The following is a 13,721-nucleotide window of genomic DNA, read 5'->3' as shown; positions in this document are numbered from 1 at the left end:
CATATGGCGCGCATCAAACCAAGAGAACTAATTTTTAATTCATTTTAATTTATACAATTTCATTTTTTTCGGAAATTATGATTTAAATGGCACCGAATTTGGGTGAAAAGCTTAATTGAAATAAATTGTATTGCGGACAGATTGATTTTTTCTGAAGTATTCCTGATCATATGTTGAGTCCAAATGTTCAGGATAAATGCTTTAAAGCAGAAAGAAATATTTAAAAAAAAAAAAGAGGGATCCTCTTTCATGGTAAGTTAAAATGGTTTTTAAATATGTAAACTTTACGTATTCAGTTAGTCATAATTTAATTATTAAGTCAGAAACTCGCTTATAGAGAGTGTTAAATTGACCTGAAGAAAACTTTTATTGCGGTTGGCTTTACTCCAAGTTATTATATCGTTTCTGTTCCTGCCGAGTTCAAAATTTTCTGGCTTTTTTTTTTTTTCTTCAGTAAAAGAGTTCAAACTAGTCTCCAAATTTAATACTTTTACCTGAAAGTAGATGCTCACTAGACTGATACGTGCCAAAAAGGTGCCGCTTGGTGTCGTACAAGGTTAACAGTTAATTCGCGTAAGTTTATAAATTTTATTATTGTCTTGCACTGGGCTCCCTGGCTGGGATAGAGTCTTTCATGGTTGACAGTCTTAAATCTCTTTCCCTTTCTTTATTTTTCTGTTACTACGGCTGTTACTACAGTAACCATTTAATCATAAATGTGCATGCACTCTTGTTGCCAATATATTATTTTTCCTGCGCCATACCCCGAACCTTTCGTTCGATTACATAACATAACCGAGGTTGAAATAGTATGCCATTTAAACTAAATGCGTTAGCAATCTCATCGTTTTTAATCGGTAAAAATTAACTTACGATCAAACGAAAATAACTATGTCTCTTCTTTTACTTTTATTTCTCAGCTTACTATCACTTTTGGAACAATGTACCATATTGTTATTAAAAGTTAACAAAGGTTCTCTGGTCAAAAAGATTCATAAAAGGCAATTTCCGAGTTGGCGAGAACCTCATTATGAAAGCAAGGCTAAGTGCAAAGCTTTTATTATGAAAATCAGTTTCCATTTCAATGCAATCAAAATTAATCTTTACTTGGAAAGCTTTGCACTTAGACTCGCCTTCATAATGAGTTTCACACCAACTGGAAAATGGCCTATTAAGAATTCGGTTACCAGATCGAGTGCAGCCTTTGACGTACGTTTCGTTGAATGCTTCATTCTGGTAGCCGAAAGTTTATTTCTTAACAATTTCTTTAAACAGAAAACGTTTGTTAGCTTTTAAAATGTACAAACTAACTGGTTGCTCTTCCATTTTTACTTGAACCAATTTTGTTAGAAAATTGTCAATTCTTGCTTTTAAGCAAATAGGTCAAATGTAGGTTGTTTTATAATTGCATTTCGGATGCTCTGCAGTCAGTTATGTTAATCGGCTAAACAAACTGGAAAACCCTGGGAAAAACACATAAATAATCCAGGTGGGATGACATGCAATAATGTATTTTGAACAATGCTATGGTCTGGGATAAATTCTACCTTACTTCACTACGCTTCGGTTCATATAATTGCTTCCTTTGAACAAGACGTGTAGACAGTGCTCTTAGTAAAAAAAGGGGATTCGCCTCGTCTAGGTAATAATCAATAAATTGATTCTGGTGGTTCCTGTTTCAACAAAATCCTTACACGTAGATTACCATAACAATGCTTTGTCGACGATTTCCCTGCGTAAAATTATAAATGGTAAAAAAGAATAATTTTAGAAACTTAAGTCGATATGGTTAATTGGACACCATAAAGATCTCTCAGCCGTTATATCTCTTTGCGAGGCCTAATTTTGCTGTTATTTACTTTGGTTAGTGAATGAATACAAGCATTCGAATGCTTTCTTTAAAATTAAAATTGTTCATTCGATACTGGCGTGTTGCTTTCGCGTCTTAAATGAAGAGATGAATTGAAATAAAATGAATGAAATTTTTATATACCGGACATATCACCAAGTCTCATAGCGGTTTACTATTCTATGGGGTGAGATCGGACGTCAACATTGGCCCATATTGACCTCACCCACCCACCCACTCACCCACCCACTTAACCCAAGCATGAGTGTAAAAGATAGAAGGCCAGACCACAACACCGGAAACTACGTTCCCTACTCTTGCGAACAGTGTGTGGGTTCTTTAAAGTCCCACAAAGTAATCATGAACAAAGGGTTGTGAGACGGGACCTACGATTTATCGTCCTTATCCGAGAAGACTAGGAAGTTTAACCATTTGCAGATGTCATTACAAAGGCAGCACTTTTCTCCTCAATTGATTTTTAAGACCCTGAGTATAGGTCCGGCCAGATATGTTCATTTTTTAACCCGCTGTCCAGACCGGGCTCTTTTTTTTTTTGCCTTCGGGACCTTGGGGGATTTCCCCTCCTTAGTAAGGTGTTTCCTTTGAGTTCCGCAAAGGAAGCGATGACGCCATATCATGGGGGAATTATGTCACGATTTCAAAATGACAGTAATCTAGCATCCACCATCTTGGATTTGTTGATGTCCTTAAAGCCAGGAAAATAATCTAACAACTGAAATTTGCTGCAAGAAAGTTCATTTAAAAAAGCTACCTGTCAAAATAAGTTGCCATGGTAACATCAAATTGATACCAAAGCTTTCCCAGACAATTTTTCTTAAGACGTCACATACATTTTTCTGTTAGCGAAACAGCCGTGAACTGCTCTAAAAATAGCTCGCGGGAAAAAAATACAGGGAAATGCATGGAAAGTTCAAAACACAACTGGACGCTTTCTGGCACAGCTACATCCCTCCAATTTTTTCCTTAAAATCCTTTTACTAATGCCAAAAGTTTTCAATTCATGAATTTTTCAGAAGCGCTGTTTTATAAAAATTATTTGACATCAGATTTCCATACAAACACTGTTACTTCGAGCCTGTTTGCCGACTCGTCAAAATGGCGTCGAAAACCGTCATAAGACCTATTAGTTGCCAAGGTAACATCAAATTCATAACAAAGTGTTCTCAGGAAATTTTTTCAAAACGTCACGGTGTTTCGTGTCGTTTACACAAATATTAATAAAGTTACGTATAAATTTTCCAATTCAATGGGAAAAATTCCGCCCGAATCGAAACAATAAAGGAGATTTACAAAAAAAAGCTAATAAGAGGCGTAGGTATAGTTCTGCAATCGCAATTAACCAAAGGGTTTTTAATAGTAAAGGCTAAACAATATCGTCAACCGGTTACCCTGCCAGATTAAATTTGTTCAGAAAGAGATTTATTCCAATCCCCACGTTTTAAATTTCAGAATAATGTGGATAAACCTGCTGTGGTTACCTCTTGTTGTCGGATGCAGAATGGCCAAATTTGTCAGAGAGGAAGGAGTGGCTTTAGAAAATCACGTGATAACAACTTTGACTGCCGACCACCCAATAAAGTGTGAGTGGGATTGCGTGGACACGCCAATGTGCTTGTCTATCAATGTGCATGCGCAGAAGCTACCATCAGGCTGGGTAACCTGCGATCTGAACAATTCAAGTCGGAAAAATGCTCCACAGGACCTAGTTGTGAAGACGGGATATCGATACCATGAGATGGCGGTAAGAAACAAAATATGAAATAAACTCTTGTTAATACAAGAGAATGGGATGGGGAGGGGTGGGCAGAGGGTGGGGTAGGGGTGAGCAGAAGGAACGGAATGGGCCACTTTACAGTTGTATCCTTAGTGACCTGACCTTGGATCGGAAGAGAGGCTGACATATTGTCTTTAACTCTCTACTACAAACAAGGACAACACCAATAGGCCATTTTACAGTTGTGTGCTGAGTGTCCTGGCCCCAGGTGGGTTACTCGGGTATAAACGTGACGGGGGGGTCCGACGGAGCCTAATATTTTGCACCCAAAAAAATAAGACTGTGCATTTTAGACCCAAAAAAATACATGTTTTTTATACACAAAAAATGCAACTTTAAGAACAGTATACATACTGCCTTTCTGCTTTATGCTGCTTTCTTTCTGCTTTCTGCTTCAATTGCGTAAGAACTGTTAGCCTGGCCGAAATTCGAACCCAAAAAAATACGTGCAGTTTTTTCAGACCCAAAAAAATACACGGTTAAATCTACAACCCAAAAAATACAGGAGTTGAAAATTTTATATCTAATTAAATACGTCGGACCCCCCTGTCACGTTTATACCCGAGTAACCCACCGGGGGTCCTGGCCTTGGATTTGAAGCGATGCTGGGGGTGATCTTGTTTTGATATAAGCCTCACTGCTTTTCCATGATATGTAAATGCAAACTAGTTACCGTAACAACAGCATGATCTACATATGAAAAGCAGTGAGATTTGTATCAAGACAAGGACGGCAAAGAACCAAAATGTAATACGCACGTGCAAAGCAATTGTTTTTCTTCATAAAATCTATTCTTTTGCGGCGTTGTCGTTGCCGTCGCCGTTGTCGTTGCTTAAGCTCCCTAATGATTTTGCTAGAACGTGTGATCGATACAAAAAAATAAAAAAAACGAGTTAATTTCACGTGCAGCTTACTTTATCATCCTTTTCTTTATCTTTAGGAAGTTCCTCGCTGTACAGTTGATCATTGCATTTACAAAGCAGGTAATAAGCGATTGGAAGTAGTGCTACATGTAACCTTTTGATGGGCAGTAGCTATCATGTGTTTTACTGATACAGATTTCTCGAAATTATTGGTTTAGCTTCATAACGTCGATTAGTAAATACGGCAAAAAACAGCAGCACAAAGAGAGGAAAATTAGAAGCCACATCTTAGATTAGAAGACAAAATGCGGGAGATAAGAAAACTGAGAACAAAGGTTTACTTGCCTATTTTACTTCGTTCGTTTGATTGTTGATTGTTTTCTTTTTCAGCTCTTCCGGATGACTGGTTCATCTATAATTCCAAGAAGTTCAAGATTTTTCCTGAGAGAAAGACCTGGGGACGAGCACGGAAATACTGTCAGGAGATTGGTGGAGAGCTGGTGTCAATCGAAAGCAAATACAAGAATAAATTCATTACGCATTTATTTGACCGATTTATGACAAACGCAACAGCAGGTTAGCAGTTATTACCATACTAAAACGATTTTTAATTTGAGAGTCATAAAACCAAAAATAAATTGCCATTACTCTGGCCATTCACAACAGACGGAAACATCGCAATGAACCAATCAGAAATCGAAGCAAATACCTGGAACCGGCGCTAAGCGTGGGAAAACGCGTACGAGCGAGCCACAATTGGTTTTGGTTTTGCTGATGATTAGTTTAGTTGACGCGTGTTTTGCTGCCCAATCACGGAGCGAAGTAAAGCAAAACCAGAGCAAACGTGAAAATACTTTCGACACTCAATGTAAATCCACTCTATACCTGGACGAGAAAAAAACTTACAGTACTCTCTTAAGGGCGTACTCCGCTCATCTAGGTTTAATATGTTTTAACTTCATAAGTATCCTAGCAGTACACAGTAACTGTTTGTTTGTTTGTCTGTTTGTTAAAGGTGACAGTTCAAGCCAAATTATCGCGCACTGGACACTGGACGGAACTGATTCTGATGTAAAGTAAGTAAAGTAACCCAGTTTGTCACACCGCCTCAAGTGATAACATTTTATTTTAATCTACTATCATTTTCTTTTCACTGCAACTGTACTAGTTAAAATGTGCCACATGACGCCATACGCCTCAACTGAAACTGGGAAGTATGAGATGAGGTGTAGACATATATCCTGTGTCTTTTGGTTTTGACAAAAATAAAAGGACCAATAACCTCAGGGATATTGTCTCACGGTTTGGAGATCAGATGAACAGATGATATCCTATGATAAATACCTGTGCACATGATCGGGCCATCTAAAGGTTATTATTTATTTATCTTGACTGAGATAGCATATCGTAATTTGTCACGTTTGTGATTTGGGTTTTTGGAACGATAGCCCTGTAAGACACATGGTAGAGAAGCAGGATACTTACATGCATGAATCCTGCCTATACAGTTTTAACTCATCACAAACTGTGTTGTCGATACTTACATCATTATACGTATTAATTTAAAATTGTCAAGGTAAGGAAATTAAATTGACTTTAGTTAATTTGCCTGTGTACATGCATTTCTCAGAGCTGCATCAACTTCACTTGACTTAAATTAACTTCTTTTCAATATCAATTCAAACCACTCATAGGTCAATGCAACATTAATAAAATTGACATAAATCGAACTGTCTTCACGTACTAGTAGTATAATGTCCTCTTTTGACCCTTAAACAGTCTTATGAATGGAGCAACTTACAAAGAAGAGGAAGGTGTGCAGTCTTTGTATCTCAACGGATCAGGCGCCTACGCGACTACTCCAGCCGTAAACTTTGGACGCGAAAGTTTCACCATCACCAGCTGGGTTAAACTGCAGAGCCCGGTTAATCGTCCTTCACCAATTTACTCGGATTGGTCTTCTCCAATACAATTTCTTGTCAGTGTATACGATACTGGTGAAAAATGGCAGTTTGGGGGTTTCAACAACATTGGGGATTACAAGCCATGGTTATTTGCAGGGTAAATGCTGATAAGGAATTACTATGCAGCTACGTTAAACGAGACGTTTAATTCAGGATAGCAACACATTCATTTCACAACTTTTAACTAAATTAATCGTCATAGTCCGATCAATTAAACATTTCACCAGGAGTGATGCATGCACTTATAGAAAAGATGCATGTTGTTTTAAACTGTTTTACTTTCTGTTTTTAAAGTACTTGTCGGTGATTGGCAACTGGGAAGAGGCTAATTGCTCTTTAAAAATAATTCTATTTTTAAAAGACTTCCTAATTTCGTCTTATTGGTAATTATTGTCTTAACCGCCGCCCCTCCCCCCCCCCCCCCCCCCTCTCCGTACCTGTCGTTACAGGATTCATTGAACCCTCATGTGTACTATCTTCCCCTCTTTCTACTAGTTGTTTCAGCTTTCGCGTAATCACAAGAATATCATCGCTAGATACACCATAGTTGATGATAATGATAATGATTATAATGATGAGGATGATGATGATGATGATGATGATCATCATCATCATCATCATCATCATCATCATCATCACCATCGTCATCATCATCATCATCATCATCATCTCCAGTTTTGCAGAAGTAACAATAATAGGAATAACTTAAAGATCGACCTTATGTGCTACTAGGAAGGGAGGTACATTCCTCCCTTTGTTAATTGAAGGAACGCGAATACTTCAGTTTAAAATCCATATTCTTGGCTCGCAATTTCTTTGCTTAACACCCCAGCTGGATCAACTGCTGTCGTCATTATCATTTATCTTCCTTTCCTTGAGATCTTATACCTAAAAATGTAAATAGCATAGCAAATTTTCTTTAAACAAACATAAACTCTTGAGAAAAATAAGGTTTTGGTACCCGTGGCACGTAAACTCATCTAGTACTTTTTTTTTTATATAATATTACATAGACACGAATGTTTTACTGAAAAACAGTCGTAAAATTCATACAAAACTACATCCCGGACCCAAGTGGCGTATTTTCCATATCCTCGCTTTTGGTATTGATGACGTTAATTCCCTCTTTTTTTACCGTTGTTTATGCAAACAGTCGGTCAAAAATGGCGAGCGATAGATTTGTCTATATAATGAAAAGAAATTTAAACGGTGGCTTGAAGATATGAATTTTATTTTCTCATGTTAAAAACAATATTTTAGCACTCGAAAACAAAATTCATATCTTCGGGGCGCCATGTAATATCCTCTATATAAAAAATTCTAGGCATGCCTCAGTTGACAAGTGGTTTCATATGGCCGCAGCCTGGAACCAACATACAAACGAGGCTTACCTCGTTGTGGACGGTCAGAAAGTTGGAACGCAGGCACAAGCGAATGGCTCATTCCTAAGGGACAATTCCAACACAGTGTATGATATCGGACTAAAGAGAGACACGGGGAAGACGTTACGGGGATATCTAAAAGATCTGATGATTATTGGAAAGGCGCTGACCCAAGAGGAGCTGGCCAATGTTACAGGTAATTTGAAATTACTGTCATCGATCACCATCACACTGTCCATGCTATCTTAAGGACGGTGCCTACTAATAAAGAGGGATTTTTGCGCAGTTTATTACTATGCGGGAAAACCAGATCTTTTGAAGGGCTAATGGAATACAAAAAGAAAATTGGGGGTATCCATGCATTTTTTTAGAGATAACTAAGAAACAATAATTCTAAAAACTGCTAAAAAACAAAGCAATGTATGGCTTTTTTTTTTATCAAATTGAAGCTTTATTTTCTTATAAAATGCACGGTTACCCCCAATTTTCTTTTCAAATACCAAGAGCACTTCTTAAATTCTGCTTTCTTCGCATAGTTTTAAACCGCGCAAGAATATCCCTGTATTAGTAGGCAGCACACATAGGAACCCGAATATCTCGAGATGCGAAGAACGGTGCACAGAACGTACTCGAACTTGCTCGATCCCCAATATTAGGTAAGTGTATACAGCTATTTCGACAAACCGTAAAAGCGTACGCAAGAATGCCGAAAGGTAGTCTGGGAAACACCCAATAAATTTCAATAAAAACTCAGAATATAATCCATATTGCCCTCCATCCCAAGTTTTCGCTCATCAATCGAGGCAATATGGATTATATTCTGAGCTTTTATTGAAATTCATTGGGTATTTCCCAGACTACCTTTTTGCATTATCGCGTACGCTTCTACGCGTTATTTTAACAACCTTTGTCGAAGCAGCTGTCTTACCTTACATTGGGGATCGGACAAGTTTGAGTTCGAAAAGATGATTCCTTGAACCAAACAGTTTGAATTGAAGTTTGAATGTAAATTGATCGATTGCAGATCCAAATAAAGACCCATTTGGTGGAGTTTGGATCGGACTTAATGACGTCACCAAGGAAGGAAAATTCCTGTGGGCTGACGGCAGTCACGTGACCTACACCAACTGGGCTTCTTACCAGCCAGACAACCGGAAGGATTACGAGAACTGCGTAGAAATAGCAGTTCACGGAGGCAGCTGGAAGGATACAAGCTGTGGAAGACAGCTCCCCTTTATTTGCGAGAGAGAAAACTAAACTTAGAGGACATGCAAAATATCAGTTGCGTACAGTGAAAGAAGAAAGTAAGGAGTTTTCCTTTAGATGCCAGGATTAACTGTAAAAAGCTATTTATCCGATCCGTATTCTGCAATATCTTCTAGAAAATGATAATTTCTTCTTTATAATCGAGCTCAGTTTCGAGTAACAAAAAAAAATGTACTCGCATATCACTGTATTTAGCGCAAAATGCCGGTACATGTTTATTGCAAATCACAAATATATTATTGCTGTTGACTACTATATAATAATATAACTAACACTAATAATAGGCTTGTTCAAAATGTTCGCTGTTTGTTTTAATTTTTTCTATGATCTCACTAATCTGTATGTTTATCAGCGGTCAATGACACCCATTCATTTTGAATAATGATGGCTAACGCCATCTACAATTCCAAAAAAGACGTCGGGATCACCTACGTTTCGAGGACTTGTTTTCGCCACCAAGCTGTTCTGACAAAAAATCCGTGGTAAAATAATAACAGCTATCTCGCTTTCCCGCCAAAATGACACTAGTTCTCTCGGGCGAGATCTCTCTGTTAATAGGCGAATCTTTCTTTATACGTTTTGCCTCATTAATATTTGCTTATCACTACTGATGGCGATAATAAAATAAAAACTCTGAATATTGAAAAGGGCATAACAGTTTCAATTTTCTCTGAAAATTTTAGTCCAAATACAACGAATGGTTTCGCAGAAATTCTCTTCTAAAAACTCGAAATTTTACAGAGAATTTATGGCTCATTAACTTTTTTGCCACCCTGCAATTTCGCAGTTTTTGATGGCTGATATTTCCTTCAATATTGATTGCAAAGAGCTGAAAATTGCGCAAATTGCTCAATTTAATCAGGTCTTTCAACTTTGCATTTAGTTTATATATACGGCCACGGCTTCTATGAGTTAAGTCGTATGCTAATGACGAAAAATGTAAACAATGACGTCAGCAAAGATTCGCCTATTGGAAACCTGGAAGTCGTAGAGAGTCTCTTATGTTCATACATCCAAGTTGAGATTGTATAAAAATCTACTCACCATTGCTGGTTAGACTTTGAGCAGCTGCAGATCATCGTTAGACTTTCCGAAGTTATAACTCTAGTTCGTTTTTTACTATCTGCAAATATAGCCGCATTCATCTAGGAGTCAGCGTGGTCGATAAACGTAATCTGAATCACATTGATAACTGAATCATTGAATCTCTATGACCTTTTCTCAACCTAATCGACTTTGTGTAAAACTGATAATTGATAAATGAGAGGTAGTATCCGGCTGTCTAAGCAATTTTCCGTGAAACTTCTGATTGTGTCAACTTGTTGGCAAAATTTCAAGCGTGTTTTTGTGAGCATAAAAGTTACGCGGTTCGCACAGGCTGTTCAGTTTTCACTGATCGGTGAACATACAACGCTCTGCTCCAGTGCAGACTATCTTTAGTGTCCCAGTCTTAAAGCATGAAGATGCCTGTGGTGTTTACAGTGGTTCCTCTAGGTTTGGTGTCAGTGCAACTGGTAGAAGCATTGGGACCATGACCAGCTCACCCGTTTGAACTTACCTAGTAAGTTATCATCATTATTTTAATCATTATTAATTTTTGAAATTATGGGATTTATTATGATGTTCGTAAACACCATGATGAAAAATGCCTACTTCTTATTGAAATTTGCAGGTGAGATATTGGCACTTTTATGCTCCCATGACACCGTACAAATCCTTGTAATCAGTTTGCTCAGTGTTAGAAAATTTCGGGGCGAGGTTTGAACTTTTATGCTTCAATGACTCCATACAAATCCTTCTAATTTTTCTACGGTCACTGTTGATTAGAAGTGAGGCCGAATTAAAAACATTTGTATAGAGACATCATTTATTTGTTTAATTTTTATTGTTAGTATATTCCACACAAGTGAATTCTACTTTTAGGCCCACTGATTGGCTAGCTCGGAGGTGATTAGCCAAGTACTATTCACCTCCGAGCAGCCGAAGAGAAACAAGATGGCTTCTCGTTTTACCACGGTTACTTAAGAGGAAACTACTTCGGTAAACGAGGCGCCTGTTAAAAAAAAAAAAAAAAAAAATACATAAATGGCAACGAAGTTTGGTTTGATGGCGTTAAACGGGTAAGTTATTTAATTTTTTCAACCTCGTATTCTAAGGCGAAATTTGAAAATACAATCCCTTGTTTACGAAAACTGCCGAGAACTAAAATTACAATGAAAACAATGAAACATCTAATATTTTTTAGCATGGTTTCAACAACAGGACGAATTTCACAGAAAAATTTAAGAAATGACACTGTAGAAACTAAACAAGTGTCTACAACAGTTTTACTTGTATGCAAGAAAGCGAGGCGGAACGTTCTACAATAAGAAATCGCTCACCGCGTGGCGCGCGAGATTTTAAAATTTCATACTAGCCTCGCCGCTTCGCGGCTCGGTAAAATACCCATCACTATTCACCTCCACTTCGGTGAATAACTGTTAATAAATTCACCCCAAAAAACTAGATGGGATATATATTTAAACCCATTGTAGACTCTCGGTGAATAGGCCGATGAATGTATATTTCAGTTTGTTTGTTTTTTTTTTTTTCAGCCAAGGGAGACATTAAATTATCGCTGTGGTGGAGAAGGTGTCGGACCGTAAAATAATAATAAAAACAACGGAATATAGTTCGGCCAGATGCATAATGTGCCTTGATCTTGTGGCCGTCTTTATACTTGGGACACATAACCAGACCTAAAACGTGACAGACGCATTATCTGTCTGGACGGATAGTTCGTTCTCTAGTGAATTAAAACGAAATATAACTTAATTATCGCACAAGAGGTAACTAGCGGGAGTGCAAATTGTTTAGATTACAAGCACCATGTCTAATGACTGTTTTACTTTTCACGCCAATGAGCGAATCTCCACGCCCTACTTTCAATCGTCCTTTAATTTCATTACGTTTTCGACAGCCGAGTTATCAGTACCGACTCTGCGCCACTCCATGGAAGCTAAGGTAACCGTCCTAGCAGGTATATTTTAACTCTTGGGAGGCAGTTGTTAGCAGCTAGATAACCCAAACATCAAGCAAATCAGTCATTCGGATGGATTCTTATAGGTCTTCATTTTCTGATAACAATCTTCAGTGCATCGTGGCTTGGCATCCTGAACGAAGATCAGACCCGCTCATGGCCGACGAGACCAATGCGGGACAGGCAGACCCGGCCGCAGAGGCTGCCGGGAACGTGTGGTTTGGGTTTTTAACCCCAAAGAAAATTTTCAAAATGTATTTGGGCAGAGACTTCGAAAAATCAGAATCTAGTAATCAATCAAACAAAACTCAATAGTTTGGAATTTAATACTGCATGACAGCTATATTTCAAACAGCCGGCTGAAACTAAATGATGCCACAAATTTTAAAAAAAGTATTATTACTTACAGTTTGTCATTACAAATAACAATACTTTTACTTCAATAACTTATGGACCACAGCTTGTCGTATAACTGATTCATCTTATTTTCCTTATTCAGCAAGCTCCGACGTTCAATTAACTTTTAAACAGGTGCTTTTTGAAGACACAATATTTGCAGGCCTGATACAGAGCCCTCGAAAAGGAAGGATGAGCAAAGCTTTCTTAGACAAACTAAAACGTAAGTATTGTTCCTCTTCACGTACTTGTTTGTTTGTATTAAAGAAATTGGATGGCGAACATATACAGCAAAGGGAAGAGACTCTTACTCCTAATAACTATGAGTAAAACGGGGCCATGGAGTCCTCGGTGACGTAAAACAATATTTGAATTTTTAAAATTATGGGATTTATTAAGATGTTCGCAAACACCACCATGAAAAATGCCTACTTTTTACAAAATCAGCATCTTAGTGCAATTTGGCACTTTCATGCTCCGATGAGACATGTTAGAAAATTTCTGGGCAAGATACCTGCACTATTATGCTTCAATGACTCTATACAAATCCTTCTAATTTGTCTACGGTCACTTTTTATTAGAACTGAGGCAGAATTAAAAAGATTCGTATAGAGACATCATTTATTTCTTTTCTTTTTATTGTTAAATCACCAAAAAAGACTAGATGGGATATATATTTAACCCATTGCATACTTTTTCAGCCAAGGGAGTCATTATCGCTGTGGTGGAGAAGTTGTTGGACCGTAAAATAATAATAAAAACATAGGCTTCTTTGAATTTAATTATTAATTTAGGCGTTAGCACAAACACGGTGTCGACTAGTGCACTCTGTACTTGTCTGTAGCACAGGAAAGGAAAGCGACGAAAGAGGTCGAGTTTGGCAATCGGTACTAACAAGTGGAATGAAAACAATTCCTGGTGTCTTTCTTAATTTATTTAAAATGAAAATAAAAACAGAATTACGAAAAGTCATGTCCATTTGTCAATTCCCTGAAAATTAAACGTCCAAGACTTAATACATGCCCACGGAGATTGAAATACACACAAGACTGTATTGAATTCATTTTGACTAGGTTTTTTATCTCTTAGGATATGAATGACTCTAGCTAGATTTTCTCATTGGGCCAAACATAGTAAAGTAGAGAGAGTTTCAAATCTTTCTGATCTGAGATTAAAATATATTCTCG

The 13,721-nt window shown here is 37.6% G+C and overlaps 2 protein-coding genes across 3 annotated transcripts in view; both read left to right on the top strand.

The window, feature by feature from the left end:
- Positions 1–13,721, top strand: part of LOC146465035 (protein Wnt-8b-like) — a 42,494-nt gene that overhangs the window by 13,355 nt on the left and 15,418 nt on the right. The window contains exon 1 of one of the 2 annotated variants that reach the window (XM_085128951.1): positions 10,553–10,613. The exons of the other annotated variant lie outside the window; for it this stretch is intronic. Within the exon in view, the coding sequence (XP_084985077.1) occupies positions 10,577–10,613 (37 nt within the window). The 5' untranslated portion in view covers positions 10,553–10,576. Of the gene's footprint in view, positions 1–10,552; positions 10,614–13,721 lie in introns of those variants that run through there. 2 annotated transcript variants of the gene reach the window in all.
- Positions 3,369–9,257, top strand: LOC146465037 (macrophage mannose receptor 1-like). The gene is made up of 7 exons (XM_085128992.1): positions 3,369–3,611; positions 4,585–4,627; positions 4,898–5,083; positions 5,523–5,583; positions 6,287–6,568; positions 7,796–8,049; positions 8,878–9,257. The coding sequence occupies exons 1-7, from the start codon at positions 3,369–3,371 to the stop codon at positions 9,108–9,110; spliced, it is 1,302 nt and encodes a 433-aa protein (XP_084985118.1). The 3' UTR covers positions 9,111–9,257.

This window comes from Pavona decussata, unplaced genomic scaffold (assembly GCF_977016875.1).
Source record: "Pavona decussata unplaced genomic scaffold, jaPavDecu1.1 SCAFFOLD_157, whole genome shotgun sequence".
Classification (NCBI taxonomy): domain Eukaryota; kingdom Metazoa; phylum Cnidaria; class Anthozoa; order Scleractinia; family Agariciidae; genus Pavona; species Pavona decussata.
The sequence above is the reverse complement of the archived record's forward strand: the minus strand, read 5'-3'. Positions and strand labels throughout refer to the sequence as shown.